This window comes from Octodon degus, unplaced genomic scaffold (genome assembly GCF_000260255.1).
Source record: "Octodon degus isolate 3935 unplaced genomic scaffold, OctDeg1.0 scaffold00011, whole genome shotgun sequence".
Classification (NCBI taxonomy): Eukaryota; Metazoa; Chordata; class Mammalia; order Rodentia; family Octodontidae; genus Octodon; species Octodon degus.
In genome coordinates this window covers 15888313-15906762 of record NW_004524587.1, presented here as the reverse complement: position 1 = coordinate 15906762, position 18450 = coordinate 15888313, and the positions used below count along the sequence as shown (strand labels likewise).

Genomic DNA, 18450 nt, shown 5'->3' with positions numbered 1-18450 from the left:
CTGTAAGAAATAACACAGTGGTTCTACTGATGTCACTAATCTCTGGGTTACTTGCACACATAATGTATTCAAAAACTTAATCTTAACCTGCAGGTATTAACTCAATGAGGATAGAAGAAAATGATAAATTTCTTTTTTTTTAATTTATTTATTTGTGTGTGTGTGTGTGTGTGTGTGTGTGTGGCCAGCTTAGCCCACCAGGGGGCGGGGCTGGCTGGCATGTGGTGCTGGGGGATTGAACCGCAGTCCCTGTGCTTTGCTAAGCTTGTTCTAAGTAGGTGCTTTAGACCACTGAGCCATCTCACCAGCCCCATTTTTTTTGATAATTTCTTATATATCTTTTTGATAAATTTGGAATGGTAATAAATCTCAAATGTGAACCTTGCAGTAAAACTAAAATTTCCGTAAATTATCTTTTTTAAGAGGCATCATGAATTTTAAGCAGGGTATGTAATTAAGATTTATACTATTTATCCCAGCAAATTTGACTGTGTGAAATGCTAGTTATGAACAAAAGCAAAGTCTCTCTGAGGTGCTTGGACATAGGAGAATAATTTTGTTCTTAAAGGAGAAATGTGACCCAAAGGATAGAACAAGGGTTTCTGGAGAAGGACTCACACTTGAAACTAAGTTCTGCTTTTTACCAACTTTCTACTACAAGATTTAAAGGAAATATCTACAAAACCCCTAACACATAGCAGGTGCTTATTTGTGTTAGTTTTCTCCTGCTCCTTCCCTAGCTGGCAGGCATTGGGTGAGCAAACATGATGAAGGGAAAGGGGTGTCTTTATTTTTAGCAGGGCATAATCCTTATCAGAACAATGGGTTCTTTTTAAGATCCATTAAAATGAGACTGTGAACGACCACTCAGCTGTTCTTTTTCCTTAGGGGTATGAAATTTAAATTTATTTAAAAATTAAGTATATTCACTTATTCCTCCAGGGATAGTAGATTTATTAATGAGTTGTCTTCTACGAGGGGTCAGTAGAATTTCTGAAAAATATGGAAAACATTTAACAATCTGAGTATTAATAGCAATTACATTAGTATGATTTACCCCTCCACCCCATTCTAATAGGAAATCTTTGGTGACATGGAAACAATTTTAAACCACCAGAGATTAAATCTACTTCTAGGAACATTTTAAAACTGGTTGCTTAGAGACAGATTTTCTTTTCACGTTATTTTAACCACTAGTTTTTAATATACTTAATACTGATTGTTCATAAGGTGTAGACATATAGCCTTAAAGTTGCTGAATTAATTACTTTTGCTACAAATAAGTGATTTCCTTAGTTCATTCTTATATCTGTCTTCAGCTTCCACAATGACTTTGTGACGATCACATTGGTATGAGCAAGAGTGCAAGAGCTTGGTAAAATTTCGGCTATTCAGGGTTTTTCCTACTGTTATGCAACCTAAAAGAAAACAAATTAAAATGATGTACAGATTTTACAAAACACCTACTAACAAATCTATGAAAGCAAGTATCTATATGATAGTAACTGAAGTGAAATCAGGAACTTAACTACAAATATTGCACATAATCCAAAGTCATGCAAGAGCGTAAAGACAAATGTAATAAACACTGAAATAAGAGACGTGAACAGCAATGATAGCACAAAAGGAGCATGTAGGGGCTGGGGAGATAGTTTGGCAGTCTAAGTGCATGCCTGGCAAGTGCAAGGACCTGAGTTTGATCCCCAATACCATATGCCATGCCCCAGAACTCCAGTGTGCCTTGCCGGCCCCAAAACCAGGTGTGGCAGCACTCGCCTGTAATCCTAGCACTGGGGAAGCTGAGACAGGAGGATCACTGAGTTAGAACTGTGTAGTGAGACCCTGTATCAAATAATCTTTTTTTTTTTTTTTTTTTTTAAAAAAAAAGAGTATCTAAGTTGGGTGCAATGGTGCACACCTGTAATCTCTGCTGCTCTGGAGACTGAGGCAGGAGGATCTTATGTTCAAAGCCAGCTTGGACAACTTAGTAAGGCCTTGTTTCAAAATTAAAAAGCTGTGACTATAGCTCAGCAATAGAGGGTCCCTGGGTTTAATCCCTAAGCTTCACAAAAAGAAAAATAAAAGGAAAAAGAATCTACCCTGGTTCTTAGCTACTAAGGAAGGCCAACTAAAAGCCAATCATCTTTTATCACTTAAGCATTTTTAATTAGTATATATTTGCAGTACATAATACATTCATCACAGTGAGTTAGTGCATTATATAGTACATCTTAATGCTTTTATGTTTTAAGTATATTTAAACATTTTATTTTGAAGAGAAAAAGACAAAATTTCAAAACAAGGTAATAGAGTAACAATGGTCATTACATTATGTATTGTTATCTTTAAGTTAGTTATTCAGAGTATAAGATATAGGATTTTAATATTTTAATGGAAAATTGTAAACAATAAGAGTAAAGGGCAGAATGTACAAACTCCCATATAGCCATCTCCCAACTTCACTAATTATTAACATACAGCTAATCAAGTTTTGACTACATTGTATATACACTGGAAGGCTTGCATTAAGGTATCAGTATAATCTAATAATCATTGTTCAAGTATCATTCAAAAATTTTTTTATAGTTAGTTGGTTAAATAATGATCCAAAGTCCATCATAACCTGTGGCTGCTGTCTCTTTGGTTTTTATTTTTTGTTTATAGTACTGGTGATTAAGCACAGACTTCAGGGGCTGGTGAGATGGCTCAGTGGTCTAAAGCACCTACTTAGAACAAGCTAAGCCAAGCAAAGCACAGGGACCGCGGTTCAATCCCCCAGCACCACATGCCAGCCAGCCCCGCCCCTGGTGGGCTGAGCTGGCCACACACACACACATACATACACAAATAAATAATTAATTAAAAAAAAACCCCACAGACTTTCATACACACTAACCACATGTTCTACCACTGGGCTCTGACCTTAGTCCTTTTCTCTTCCCTCCTTGATATTTACCTATAAAAGACACTAGGCTCTTGTGTACTATAACCCGGCAATTAGATCTCGGTGAGTGATCAGATTCATGTTCAAGTGTTTTGCTATATGCCTCACAGGTAGTATTACTTGCTTTCCACTGCACCATGTTCAGAGGCACTCTTCTTTTTTTTTTTTTTTTGGTACTGGGAATTCAACTTGCACTTTCCAGGCAGGTGCTGTGCCACTGAGTTCTATCTCCAGGCACTTGTCTTTTTTTTAATGTCAAAACAGATCAGCAGGGTTGGGTAATGTCAGACACAGTATTGGGGACAGCACAATTTCTCCAAATTAGTAGTAAACCTGGACACTGCCACCCTCATGTCCTGCTTCATGATGATCTTCATATAGTTCTTGCTTTTTACCACAATCACTAAAAATTCAACTTTATAAAGATACAGCATTGGGCCTGCTAGGCTGGCCAAACCCCTGGGGCATGCAATTGAGACTGGGTGTGGTATCAAGTGCCTGTAATCCCAGCTCTTGTGAGACTGTAAACAGGCGGATCACTATGAGTCTGATCTAGCAGTGAGACCCTGAACACCCTGTAGACCCTTCCCTAAAAAAAAAAAAAAAAAAAAAAAAAAAGTGAAAATAAAATAAAGACACAGCATCATTGTGCTAGTGCAGTATCACAGGGCTCTAGTTTGGAAAATACAGGACAAGAGGATTGCTTGACCCAGGAGGTTAAGCCTACCCTAGGTGACATACTGTGATTCTATCTCTCAAAAAAAAAAAAGACATGCCATTAAAAGGAATGTGGTACAATCTAATGTTGAAACTATGTACTACTTGAGTTTGCCTGGCATCATTATTATTATATTTCTTTTCTTTAACTTTAAATGCTGTTTAGTATCCTTGTGAATTCGTTGCAAAGCTCTAGAGGGTATAGGTGGACGGACAATTTGGGAATTGTGGCTTTAGATTCATGAAAGAAAAAAGTTCAAAGGAATGGTAGTCAACAATACAGACACAAAGATTCTAAAGTGGGTAAGAGTGGGGTTTTTTTGGTTTTTTGTTTTTTTTTTTTGAGGCAAGGGTGGACTATATACTCCATGCTGGCTCAAACTCAAAATTCTCCTGTGTAGGCTTCCTTGGTGCTAGGCTTATAGGTGTGTACCACCATACCTGGTAAGACTGTTTTTCAATTATTGGTTTTAGAAAGAAAAAAAATAGATAATCGTTAACTTTGCTTTACTTATTTACTTTTTTGAGACAGGGTCTCACTATGTAGTTCAGGTTGGCCTTGAACTCCTGCCTCTGCCTCTGCATGCTGGGATTACAGGCATGTGCCACTGTGCCTAGTAAACCTTTAAGGTTAAACAGAATGGCAAATGAAAAAAAAAAAGCCAGGTTTCGAGAAAGGCACAAGAGAGATATCTGAGATATCTAGCAATAAAATGTGGAATGAAGAGTGAATGAATACTTAATGGATAACAAATTACACAAGGCATTTTGATGGGAGGAGAAAGTTTGAGGTAGGGTCTCGCTATGTAGCTTAAGCTTATATTGTTTTGTTTTTTGTTTTTGTTTTTTGGCTGAACCAGGGATTGAACTCAGGCCCTTGTGCTTGCCAAGGAAGCATTTATTCCACTGAGCCATCTCCCTGGCCCAGCTTAAGCTTATATTGAATTCACTATGTAGCCCAAGCTGGCTTCAAACTCACAGTGATCCACTTAATTTATCTTCCTGAGTGCTGGGATTACAGGCATGCCTAGCTGGATTTTTTTCTTTTTTTTAAGATAAAGAAAAATAAGTATAGTTTAAGGTGGGGCAAAAGGAGCTAATGGATAGGAAGAGACAAATGGAAAAGATTTTGCTATTATCATAGTGGGCAGAAGAGGTGGGATTCATATTAGGACTAGACATCAGCTTTAGAATATAGATAAATATTTATATCCAAAATGAAAGAACAGTTTCCTGTATCATGGCTCCAAAATGTGTGCTCTGAGCACAATGCTGAGTGGCCCTCTGCTCAACAGACCACCTTCTGTGACTTCCTCTGGCTGCAGGCTGTGTGGGAAGGACTCTGAGAGACCCTAATGCCATGAAATGCTGATGCTGGTGACTCACAACTAAACCAGCACCTTGAACTCAGATGATGCAGGAGAAACATAAGGGAGACTATTCAAAATGGCAGAGCAGTGAATACCAGCAGTTCAGCTTCTCCAGGACAAAGCGTCTAGAGTCTGAAAAACAATAGCTTAGAGAGGAATCAAAGTAAGTGGAAGTTACCCAGGAACCATGAGGGAAGTGACAGAGGAGAAGAAAATAGGATTAAGACATATAGAAGAAATAGGTCACACTGCAGAAGACAGACCATGCAGCACTGTGACAGTGACTGGCTAGCCACCAGTCAAAGCTAAGTGAAACTAACATTTCTGTTGGTGGATAACCAGAGACTGAAAGACTCATTGGCAATTGGAACCAGCAAGGAAAACGAGAGACAATGCTTCCAGAGCAGCCTTCCATAGTCAACAGTTGGTGTGTGACCTTGGTAGAAAAAATGGAAGCCACAGTTGCAGAGAAAGAGCTGGAATAGGGAAGGGCTGAGTGCTTGAGCCTGGGTCCCAGAGCATCCCCTTAGCTGATTCACTCTGCCAAGTTCCCAGAGAGCACAAGGGAGACAGTCAGTCACAGGAGACTGCTGGCAGCTAGAGGGCAGACTGGGGGGAGTCAGGCTGAGAGGTAGGGGCTGGGGAACATAGACATGGCTCCTGCAGTCAGCATCCAGTGGGTTACAAAAGAACTTTAAGAAGAAATTTAAAAAATTCTGTAAGTTAATAGCAATGATGGTACAACCTGTCAAAATGTATGGGACAGCATAAAAGCAGTTATAAGAGGAGAATTCACTGCAGTCAATGCTCACATTAGGAAAGGCAAAGAGACACGAGAAAAATCTATAAGGAATTTTAATATATTTGAGAAACAACAACAAACAAGCCTCAAACTGAAGTTAAGGAGAGAAATTAAAAAGACAAGAGCAGAAATCAATGAAATTGAGACTAAAAAAACAGTAAAAAAAAAAAAAATCAAATTGGAGAACTGTTTCTTTGAAATAAAAAATAAAATACATAAGCTCCTAGCCAGACTTACAAAGAGTGAGAAAAGATTCACATCAATGCAACTAGAAATTAAAAAGGTGCTGGGCATGGTGAAATATGCTTATAATCCCAGCTATCGTGAGGCTGAGGCAGGAGGACTCCTGTGCATTTGAGGCCAGCTGGGTCTAAAAAGTGAGTTGCATGCCTGACTGAAATACATTATAAGACCCTGCCTCAAAGGACCAAAAAAAAAAAAAAAAAAAAAAAAAAAAAAAGTGCAATAACAACAAATAATGTGGAAATACAAAGGATTGTAACATTTCTAAAATTATATTCCAATAAATTAGCATATTTTGAAGAAACGGACAGATTCCTAGACACACATAAATTACCAAAACTAACCTAAAAAGGCATAAGTATGCTTAACAGTCCAATAATAAGCACTGAAACTGACATAGCAATAAAAAACCTACCAACTAAAAAAAAACGCAGGCCTTGATGGATTCACTGCTGACTTTTACAAACACTTTTTTTTTTTTTAACAAAAACCTGAAGGATGTTAAATCACCAATACTTCTCAAGCTCTTCAAAGAAAGTGAAAGGTATGGAGTATTCCTAAACTCATTTATGGTAACCAGTATCACCCTGACCCTGAAACAAGATTAAAAACCCAAATAAAAAAGAATACTATAGGCCAACCTCCTTAATGAATATAGATGCAAAAATCCTTAACGAGGTATTAGCAAACAGATTGCAGTGCATTATCAAAAAGATAATACAATATGATCAAGTAGGTTTCATCCCAGAGATGTAAGAATGGTTCAAATACACAAATCAATAAATGTATCAACTAGGGAGATGGCTCAGTGGAATAAGCACTTCCCTGGCAAGTGCAAGGGCCTGAGTTCGAGCCCTGGTTCCACCAAAAAAAAAAAAAAAAAAAAAGGCAACATCAAAAAAATGTAATACATCACATAAAGAGAAGCAAGGTCAAAAACAGTATGATCATATCAGTAGATGCATAAAAGGCTTTTGAAAAAATCCAACACCTCTTCATGCTAAAAATCCTGAAGAAAATAGGTATGTAAGAACCATACCTGAATATGATACAAGTTATTACAACAAATTAATAGCAGCATCTTACTAAATTGAGAAAAACTAAAAGGATTTCCCCTAAAATCAGAAACAACTCAGGACGCCCACTATTATTTCTTCTATTCAGCATAGTACTTAAAACATTAGCCAGAGTAATTGGGCAAGAGAAGGAAATACAATGGATACATATAAGAAAAGAACACAAACTATCATTATTTGCAGATGACAAGATACTCTACATAGAAAATCTAAAGAACTCTACCAAGACCCTTAGAATTAGTAACAAACTTCAGCAATATAGCAGGACACAAGACAGATCAACATATAAAAATCATTAGCATTTGTGTATGCCAACAATGAATGTGATGAGGTTATGAAAATACTACCATTTCAAGAAAAATGAAATTTCTCTACCAAGAAAACTACAGTACTCTGAATAAAGAGATTAAAGAGGACATCAGGAAATACAAAGTTGTCCTTTGCTCCTGGAATCAATAAAAAAAAAAAGATAGGCCATGTATAGGAACCTCAACTAATGTAAATCTTATATGCCATAACATGTGTAGTGGTTGATATATTGTGTCAACTTGAAAAGTTAAAAGCTTAACTAAAACTGGTTAACAATTTCAAACCCTAGAGTGTGGAGGCCACTTCCTAGGGCATGGAGGACCCACCCTAGGGTGACTCAGCATTTAAAAGATATAAAAGGGAACTGAGGAAGGATAGAGCATGCCACTTCCTCAGAAGAGCTCTAGTCATCACAGTCAGGATGAAAGGAAGGGAGAGAGGCTTGCTAAAAGCTGCAGCTGCTGGTTGTCCCTTTGCTTTGCTGTTTTCCACCACCATAAACTTCTGCCCTCTGCCATGTGCCAGGCTGCCTTGGAGCCAGCAAAATATAGACTAAAACCTCCGCTAATTTTGAGCCGAATAAACTTTTCCTTCCTTCATTTTTAGTGCCAGATATTTTATTCCAGCAGCAACAACAAAAAAAAAGGTAACTAAGACAATATGTTAATAATATCAACAAGAATGAATAATGGGACAGGGGAATTGGAGGGAAGGGAAGGGATGAGGTTAAAAAAACTGTGATATGTACATGTAATCATTCCCAAGATGACTGTAAACTATATAAACTGAAAACATATAATAATGAAATGAAAAATTCAAAACAAAAATGGAAGAATAAGGCTGGGGAGAAAGCTCAGCAGTCTAAGCACCTGCCAAGCAAGCATAAGGACCTGGGTCTGATCCCCAGGACTTCAAGCATGCTGGCCCCAGAACCCCAGGCATGGTGTGCCAGCCACTGAAACTGCGTGTGGTGGCACACACTTGTCATCCCAGTGCTGGAAAGCTGAGACATGAGGATCACTATGAGTCTGAGCTGTGAAGCAAGACCTGTACTAAATAAATAAATAAAAGATTAAAAATAGTATTAAAAAAGGAAGAATAGTGGTATTCTTCTCTATTTTATTTTAAATTTTTATTTGGTTTTGGCAGAACTGGGGGATTCACCCCAAGGTCTTTGCACTGATCCATATCCCTAGCCTTTAATTTTTTTTTAAATTTGAGTCAAGGGTCTCAGTAAGTTGCTTTAAGTTACACAGACTGGGCCAGAAATTATGATTCTTCTGCGTCAGCCTCCCAGAAAGCTGGGAATATGGCATATGCCACTAGGTCTTGATAAGAATAGTAGTCTGAGTTGAACATGTAGCTTCTTTAATTTTCTCAGTGGAGTGCAATGGTAAGCACGAGCCAGCTGGGTATGGGGCATGTGTGTGCCTGCAATCCTGGCACTCAGGAGGGTGAGACAGTAAGAGTCCTGTTCCAGTTCAGCCTCAGCTTCATAGAGTTCAAGGCCCACCTAGGCAACACAACAGGACCCAGTCTTACAAAGCCAGAAAAGGAAACAAAAAATAGTAAGCATGAACAATGAAGAAACACTGAGTTGTAAAAGAAGAAATGAGGTGGAGTAATTACCATAGAACATTACAAGTATAAAGTACTATAAGTAGTCATAGGGCAAGGAGCACTAGAAACATTATAAAGATAAAAATAGGTATTAATACTTCATGCCTATGTTTGGAGCATAATCCAAATTCCATATTTATTTGATCTCTAAAAACATAAAAGATGTTTATTTTGCTCAGGAAAGTCAAACTTATAAATAGTACTAATGTGACAAAATGGCAATAATAAAGTGATAAATGGGTATTAACTGTATTATGTAAACAAATGTTGGGAGCTAGATATATTACAGATAGACGATAATTAATTTTAATGTTTTTATGCTCCAGATTGTCATTTTTCCAAAGAAAGTAAAGTTTAAGTGACAAAGGTAGAACTACTGTCAATTCTAGTAAAAAGGATTAAAATGTGTTCTATATGTGAACCAACTCCCCATGATGAATGCAATCATGTACTAATGAAAATAAAAATTAAAAAATAAATACTAGCTAAATATAGAGCTTTAACTATAAAACAATTACAATTAAAAATTTTACCTGAGCACCTATAGTTCAACATTTTGGAGCAATTGTTAGTTGACTGAAAATTGACAACTTCTTTATTTATTATGTCCAAACACAATGTAAATGGATCTGGAAAAAATTGCAAAATTCAAGATCTTTGATTAATGACAAAAGTCCTGACATTGACAAGATATATATATATTTTTTTTTTTGGTGGAACCAGGGATTGAACTCAGAACCATGCACTTGCCTGGGAAGCGCTTATTCCACTGAGCCATTTCCCTGGCCCCTGACAAGATATATTAAAACATCAAGATTTTCATAAATTATAGCTCAGTACTGCACATCTGCTCATTTTGGTAGGTAAACACTGAAATTCTGGGTATCAGTAAAAATGGCTAGAGGCATTTACACCAGGAAGAGTCAAAGGTGTGGCTTACACCACAGAAGGCAGCTATATCAATGTACATTTTTAGTTGTATCAGTCACCTAAATACCTATTTTCTCTCTCTTTTTTTTTTTTTTTGCGGAACCGGGGATTGAACTCTTATGCTACTGAGCTATCTCCCCGGCCGCTAAATACCTATTTTCTTGAAAACAAAACAAAAAAAATATTGAATCATACCTATTTCTGTTGACTGCTGCTTTTTATTCTTGACAATATGAGCTGGATGTTTAAAAGTACAGTCACTAAAAGACAAAACCAAACCACAATTTAAAAAGACAGAAAATTACTAAAAGTAAAGATAACTGTTCAGGACTAGGCAGGGTGGTATATGCTTGTAATTCCAACTACTTGGGAAGCTGAAGTAAAAGGATATCAAGTTTGAAGATAGCCCAGGAAACTTAGCAAGGCTGTATCCCAAAATAAAAATAAAGAGTGGGAACGTAGATCAGTGGTAAAGTACTTGCCTAGCTTGTGTGAAGCCTTAGGTTTAATCTCCAGTATTGGGAAAAAACCTCACAAATGTGTGCATATAACTGTGTATATAAGCTGTGTGATTCTGGGTGTTTGGTAGGCAGAGCCTGGAATCAGGCTCTCCCAAAATTCACTGCAATTGTTTGGGTGTTGACTTTCCCTCAAAAGTCCATGTGTATGGGGCTGGTGAGCTGGCTCAGTGGTCTAAAGCACCTACTTAGAACAAGCTTAACAAAGCACAGGGACTGCAGTTCAATCCCCCAGCACCACATGCCAGCCAGCCCCGCCCCCTGGTGGGCTGAGCTGGCCACACACACACACACACACACACAAAATTTTAAATTAAAAAAAAAAAAAAGTCCATGCGTAAAGAGGTTTTGTCCTTCAGTTGGCACTGTAGAGAGGGTCTGTGGACTTTTAGGTGGACCTTACAGGAGGTCCTTAGGTTACTGGGTATGTGCCATTGCAGTAAGTGGTATGCTCATACCATAACATACTGCTGTTGTCAGAGGCCCAAAAGCAATGGGCACCTTATTCCCCCTACCACTTTATTGCCTCAAATATTTTGCTATAAAGACATAAAGATGATTAATATAGCAAATTCTGTCAAAGTAGGATCTGCAACAGCTGAAGCCTTGTTTCTAGAAATGGAGTTATGTAACGCTCCAGGAGAGAATAGTAATGATACTCACAGAAAAGGAAGAAAAATATAAAAAGAGGAAAAAAAAGAAAAAAAAAAGAAGCCAGGGAGATAGATCAGTGGCATAAGTGCCTGCCTGGCAAGCACAAGGTCCTGATTTTTTTTTTTTAAACCCTCAGTTAGAAAAAAAAAAAAAAAATAGAAAAAAAAAAGGAGGTAGAAATGAAGGCAAAAAAGAACAAAATCAGTGGGAGAAAAAATAAAACATATGGGGCAGGATCACAAAGTAATAAGATAAGTAGGGTGTGGGGTACACCTGCAATCCCAGCCCTCTGGGCAGCTGAGGCAAGGGAAGATTGCAAGTTTGAGCCAACCCTGGGCAATTTAACAATTTAGCAAGATACTGCTTCAAAACAAAAAGAGCTGGAGATACAGTGCAGTGTGAGGGCCTTGGTTTCATTCTCTAATACTACGAGAAGAATCCATCCTGAGCCAGGCAATAGTAATGCACACAGACCTGCAGTCTCAGGAATTAGGAGACTGAGGCAGGAGAATGGCTTGAGACCATAAGTTTAATACTAGTCTATGCAACACAGGAAGACACCATCTCAAAAAATAAAACCTTGACTGTCAAAATATTTTTTATGTGTAATGACACAAAAAGAAATCCTTAATGAATAAGTATAAGCTTTGATTACTATCAATAACAGGTAATACAGGAAAAAGCAAGAGCTATAGACTAGAAAATAGACACAGAAATGGCTATCACTATAGATATGTCTACATACATATATTTGTAGAAGGTACTGCATCAGAGGAAAAAGCATTTAAAAATGTAAATATTAACAACTTAGTAGATATGAAAAAGACTAAAAACATGGTTGAGGTAGTATATTAGTCAGATTTTCTGTTGCTGGGTCAAAATACTCAACTTTCACAACTTAAAAAGAGATGAGGTTTTATTTGGTTTTATTCCGTTTCAGAGATTCAGTCAATGGTCTGCTAGCTAGCTCCAAGAAGTATCATGACAGAAGTGTGAAGGAGGAAAGCTGTTTAACTCATGATGTACAGAAAACACAGCAGAATACAATGCCAAATTCAGAAGGATCCAGAACAGATATAGTCTCCAAAGTTAGCTTCCATCACTTACCCAGACACACCTAGAAGTACGTGTTAGTAAGACCCTAGGTGGCTCCAAAGCCAATTAATTTGACAAGCTTAACTGTCATAGGTAAAGGTATGGCCAACTCTAAAGGAAGAGGAAAGTACAGATGGAAGGCTTGAATCAGAGGGGAAGAGGGATAGACCAAAAGTATTCCTCACTGCTGTATACAATTCCTTAAGAAATCAAGTTAAAATATCCATTAAGAATGGCCTTGAGGGGCTGGGGAGATGGCTCAGTGGAATAAGTGCTTCCCTGGCAAGCGCAAGGACCTGAGTTCAATCCCTGGTTCTGAAAAAAAAAAAAAAAAAAAAAAAAAGAATAAAAAGAATGGACTTGAGGGCCGAGGAGATAACTCAGTGGAATAAATGCTAAGCACAAGTCCTTAGTTCAATCCCTGACACCACAAAAAAAAAACAAAAAACAAAAACAAACAAACAAAAAAAAAAAACAGAATGGTCTTGAAAAGGAAAAAGGGGGTAGTTATGTTGTGATCAGTGTTCCTGATACTTAGTCAACCCTGAAACTACCCAGAACATAATCTCCCCTTGATTTTTCTTACGTATAACAACTATCAGAAGAGAATAACACAAGAAAGAATAAGAAAAGCTAACTCCCAGGTACAGGCTTATAGCCACTTATAAAGCAGAAAGTACATGTACTGGAAACAAAGTACAGGAAACAAATAGGGAATTCTAAACTAGATTTTTACCACAGCCTACCCGTATCATATTAAATGTATAAACCGGTCTTTGACATCATGCTGATTCATTACCAATGCTTGCAGTTAAAAGATTTCACTTAGGTTTTCTCTTTTGAGTATACTTTCTAAAATTCAGATCTTATTATGTCCTTCTACTTAAAATCCTCAATAGCTCCCCTTACTCTGTGGGTTAAAACCAAAAATCCTGAGTAGGATATGCTAGGTCCATGATGAACATGCCCATAGCTACTAATCCACATTCTTTTGCAGATATTTTCTACTTTAGGCTACTCCCAAAAACGTGTTTCATCATTTTATATCCTCAGTGGTTAACAGTGTCACACACAGTAGTATACAGTGCTTGCTAAGTAAATAAATGTACAAGTATTAAACTACACCTTGATTGAGAAACAAAATTCTTTTTGTTAAAAGTCCTTTCTTCAAGTAGGTTTTGATTGCAGCTTGAGGTGGCTTTATGCAAAGTTTTATTTTGTCCACTATCCATATAGCTTGCAGTCACTGGATTTGTATTCTCTAACAGCATCTTTGGCTGGTCATCACTAGCACAAGCCTCAGAAGTGACTCCATGGGACTTATAGCTCTGAAGTTGTCTAGGCTGGCTTTTAACCTTATCTTCTTCTTCTGTAGTACCACCAACATCATCTGCATGGAGATGTTTCACTGTATCCTGAATGTTTATTTTCATAGATGAACTATTCTTATATTTTCCTCTTTGTTTATTTTCCTGTAAGTAAAAGTCACAAATTATTTAAATATAGTTCATCTCAATCCACTTTACATTTTTTGTGTGTCATTTTGAGACAGGGTCTTACTATGTACTTCAGGCTGGCCTTGTACTGGCCAGCCCAGGCTAGCCTCAAATGGCAATCCTCTTGCCTGAGTGCTGGGATTACAGGCATGCACTATCATGCCCAGCAGATTTTTAAAAAATAAAGTACAAAAAATTTACGACTATCAATAGAACATATATAATAAAAAGGGCACTTTACATTAGGAATAAAAAGGAAGTTTATTCAATAAATAATGTTTGGACAATTGGGGAGCCATCTGAGAAAACAACCTACGCATCTCATAGATTTGGTGAATAAGACCAAAGTGAACAAAGTATTTAATTTTTAAAATATATATAGCCTAAAAGGAATCAAACATTCTCAAGAGGTGGAAAATCTTTCTAAATATTACATAAAATCAATAAATCATAAAAGACGAAAACTAAATACTTAATCACATAAAAATTTTTTTGGATTAGGTGTAGTGGGACACAATCTGTAATCCAAGTAACTCAGGAAACAGGGTGGCTAGCTTGGGCAACTTAGCAAGACTGTGTCTTAAAATAAAAATAAAGGGAGGGGGACTGGGGAGATGGCTCAGTAGAATAAGCACTTGCCTGGCAAGCACATGGGCCCAAGTTCAATACCCAGTTCTGCCAAAAATAAAAAATAAAAAATAAAAATAAAAATAAAGGGATATGGCTGAAAAGTGCTTGCCTCACATGTGTAAAGCTCTAGATTCAATCCTTACTGCATGTGCACACATGTGCCCACATGCACAATTTCAAAAGCTGTCTTAGAGACCAAGACAGACAGATTTAGAGGAGAAAAAAAGAGAAAAGCAAAACCAATGGCAAGCAAAACATCATTAAGTATGGGGCTGGGGAGATGGCTCAGTGGAATAAGTGCTTCCCTGGCAAGCACAAGGGCCTGAGTTCAATCCCCGGTTCTGCAAAAAAGGAAAAAATAAAAAAGTGAGTTTCTAGGTAAAGATGAATTAAACAGCCAGGTGTGCTGACAAATGCCTGTAACTGCAGCACTCAGAGGCTGAGGCAGGAGGATAATTGTGAGTTTGAGGCAAGCCTGTGATACACAGTGAGTTTAAGGCTTGTATGAATTACAAAGTGAGACCCTGCCTCAAAAAAAACCCCCACAAAGACAGACATATAAATAACATAATCTATAAAAACAAGGAACAGTGGAAGATGAAATATAGGTAACAAGACTTTCAAAACTAGAAAGCAAAGAGTTGAGTAATCTAGTTAGATCTGGTAAAGCTGATCCAACTCTGGTAGTGGGGAAATCCAAGAAACTAGCTAAAAATACTGTTTTTGTATTTTTAAGGGAAAGGTCTACAGGGTGTTCAGGGTCTCACTACTAGATCGGACTACTAGTGATTCTCCTGTGTACAGCCTCCCAAGGGGCAGGCCCCCTTAGCTCAGCTCTTTAAATGCCTGCTTCAACAAAGCAGTCAGGCTCAGGTTGCTGTGGTTGGATCCCCAGCACTCAAGCCAGCCAAACCTGCCCTGAAGGCATTCGGAGAAAAAAAAAAAAAAAAAAATCCTTCAGCCTCCCAAGTGTTGGGATTACAAGCGCGCGCCACCATGCCCAGTCTCAACTGCTGTCTCAGTGCACCCTGGGGGTGGGGGGAATGGGCCGGCATGGCAGGCCTGGGGATCAAACCCTCGGTCCCTGAGCCTGCTTACAGGTGTTTTAATCCACTGAGCTATTTGGCCAGCCCTAAAAATACTGTTAACACTCAAAAAGTTTATGAATTGGTGTTACCAAGAAACTATAGAACAGTGGTGGGAAACCTATGGCACACTTCTTATTGTGCTTTTAAGACAAAATACGTTACTATAAAGTTGTTTCTTCTAAACTAAAACCTCAGTATTTAGGTTTAATAGTAGTGTTGGCACATTGTGGTAAATAAGTGGGTTTGGGGTTGTGATTTGGTACTTGGTCTCTAAAAAGTTCATCATCATTGTTCTAGAAGGCGGGGTGAAAGTATAGGTAAAAACAAGACTGGGAGTCTTAGAAGCAGCTAAAATACTAGATTCCAATCTCTACCTAAACATACTCAGTAAGCAGTTAAATGGTATCAGAGATTCCTCCCTCTTCTGCTGCCTTCCGAAGGCTGGAGAGGCTAACACAATCTCTGCCCTGGAAGACTCCATGCAAAGATGGCAGACTGCTATACAAGAAACAAAGACTGAAGGTGGGTGTGGTAATGCAGGTCTGCAATTCCTGGCCTTGGGAGGCTGAGAGGAGCCTCCAAGTTTATAACCAGTTAGTGAGAAATATAAGTGGCTGATGATTAATACGACTAAAATTAGGGCAGTGTTGTAACACTGAGCCCTAACCTGCGAGGTTCTGTACTAACTTCAGGAGTTCATTTTAGAACTTAGTTATTGAACATCTTGGCGGTAACAATGAACAGGCAGTTAGTTCGGAAAAATTCCACATACCTGATACAGCATGGATGAACCTTAAAGACATTATGCTAAATAAAATAAGCTATAGTGAAAGGAAAAATTATGCCACCACTTATAGGAAGTACCTAAAATATCAAATTTGTAGAGACAGAAAGTGGAAGAGCAATTAACAGATTAAGGGAAAGGGGTGATAAGAAATCAGACGCAAATGCGAGCTTTTTTTTTTCCCCCCAAACCGGGGATTGAACTCAGGCCCCTGAGCTTGCCAGGCAAGTGCTTATTCCACTGAGCCATCTTCCTTGGCCCCTAAAAGAACCTGGACTTTTTCTTTTTTTTTTTTTTTTGAACCAGCGATTGAACTCAGGCCCTTGCGCTTGCCAGGGAAGCGCTTATTCCACTGAGCCATCTCCCCAGCCCCTGGGAAATCAATGTGTAGTGGGTACAGAGATTTGGTTTGGAATGTTGAAAAAGTTCTGGTGACTCTTAAAACACACTGTAAATATCTCTCAATACTGAATTGTATTTTCAAATATGGCTAAGTGCTCAATTTTATGTTTTTTAACCAATTTTTTTTTTTTTTTTTTTTTAAGGTGTGTACCGTTTTATTTATTAAAAAGGCAGTCCTCCCCACTCCTGCTGTGCTCATAACCACTTCTTCCGTGGCTTTAGGGCCTGAATAACATCACACTTCTTGCAGAATTCCAGACAACTGAAAACCCACAGACTTCACATGGAGGGACTTGAGACCAGCAACAGCAGAACAGCACCACGAAATGGAAAGAAATCTCGGGTCACTGGCTCAGGAGTGTGGCTCGCCTGCGGCTGTGGCAATGTTTGCGTTCCTTTCACCTTCGATTTCAGAGACAAGCTGGACTATTTCGGGATGACTGAATTTCCCTGCGGTGGAGTCGAAGAAGTCCTGCAGCCTACCCGGCCGGCACTCCAGGTCTTCGTACTCGGACGCCTGCAGGATCATCTCACACTGGTCCAACTGCTTCACGAACTTGGCTTCTGCACTGGACTGGGTCTCGTACTCCTCCCACAGTTCATACAGCTCCTTGCTGAGGTCCTCTGGCAGGAGCTGGGTCATCTGTCTCATGGCTTCCTCTTCTCGCCTATGCTTTTCTTCTTTGGGAACATTATCGGCGGGCGCTATGTCCCCAACGATGCACTCTGCCATGTCGTGAACCAGGGCCAGGCGAATACACCGGTCTCTGTTAAGCTGGGCATCTCTGGTCACCATGGCCATCAGCGCCATGCGGTACATGTGATCCGACACACTCTCTGGATTCTCCACATTTCGGTACACCCAGCCAGTCCGAGGGACTCTCTTGAGCCGCCCCAGCAGCCGTAGAAACTGCAGCAGCGGGCGCGGGCCGCCGGGCGCGGTGGACGCCATGGCCCGGCCGAGCACGTGACGGGGCGGGGCCTTTTTAACCAATTTTTAAAAAAAGGAATGAAGTTCTGATACTTATCACATGGATAAATATTAAAACATCATGCTAAGTGAAGAAAGTCAAATCCAAAAGCTACTTTTTTTTTTTTTTTTTCCAACCTTGAGGACTGAGGGGAAAAGCAGGCTGGAAAAGTCCCCACAGCCTCTCAAGATGATTAATGAGGGGCCAGGGAGATGGCTCAGTGGAATAAGTGCTTACCTGGCAAGCGCAAGGCCCTGAGTTCAATTTCCGGTCCCGCAAAAAAAAAAAAAAAAAAAAAAAAAAAAAAGATGATCAATGACTTGCACATTGGGCCGAAGAGGCCTGCGGGAAGGGCACAGGGCACCCTGTCAGGGGGACAGCTCCCTTGTGAACCCAGGAAGATGGGTAAATCTGCAAGGACAGCCACACACTACCAGGAAGACTGGCAAAACCGAATGGGGGCAAAACTTCCAAAGCCGTGGTGGAAGCTCTCAAAGGATGACTCCAGACTAAGGACAAGCTGTAGCCACTGGAGGGAGACAGATGAAGCTGCAACTTCCGTGCTCTCACAACAGCTGCTGAAGATCCCAAGAATGCTGGTCTAGCCAGGAGCTTGCCAACCTCCCCCTCCAGAGATGTTCACAAGAACAGCGATCATCGTAATAGGATCATCTTTTCATCTTCATCAACTTTAGACTTGAGGCAAAATGGTCTGTGCCATCTGAAAAAGGTGTTTATAATCCCCAGCCTTCAACAACTGCATCTTCAGAGAAATGCCCTCTGTGTGATTTCTAAAGATTT

At 39.1% G+C, this 18450-nt stretch overlaps 2 protein-coding genes across 2 annotated transcripts in view; both read right to left on the bottom strand.

Moving 5' to 3' along the window:
• Positions 1 to 916: 916 nt before the first annotated feature.
• Positions 917 to 18450, bottom strand: part of Terb1 (telomere repeat binding bouquet formation protein 1) — a 47130-nt gene continuing 29596 nt past the window's right edge. The window contains exons 10-14 of the mRNA XM_023709337.1: positions 13404 to 13750; positions 10207 to 10271; positions 9615 to 9710; positions 1269 to 1418; positions 917 to 993 (exon numbers count right to left, since the gene is read on the bottom strand). Coding sequence (XP_023565105.1) covers positions 917 to 993; positions 1269 to 1418; positions 9615 to 9710; positions 10207 to 10271; positions 13404 to 13750 — 735 coding nt within the window. The remainder of the gene's footprint in view (positions 994 to 1268; positions 1419 to 9614; positions 9711 to 10206; positions 10272 to 13403; positions 13751 to 18450) is intronic.
• LOC105741415 (HD domain-containing protein 2) lies at positions 16830 to 17644 on the bottom strand. Its single transcript, XM_012513498.2, has one exon. The coding sequence runs from the start codon at positions 17628 to 17630 to the stop codon at positions 17031 to 17033; it is 600 nt and encodes a 199-aa protein (XP_012368952.1). The 5' UTR covers positions 17631 to 17644; the 3' UTR covers positions 16830 to 17030.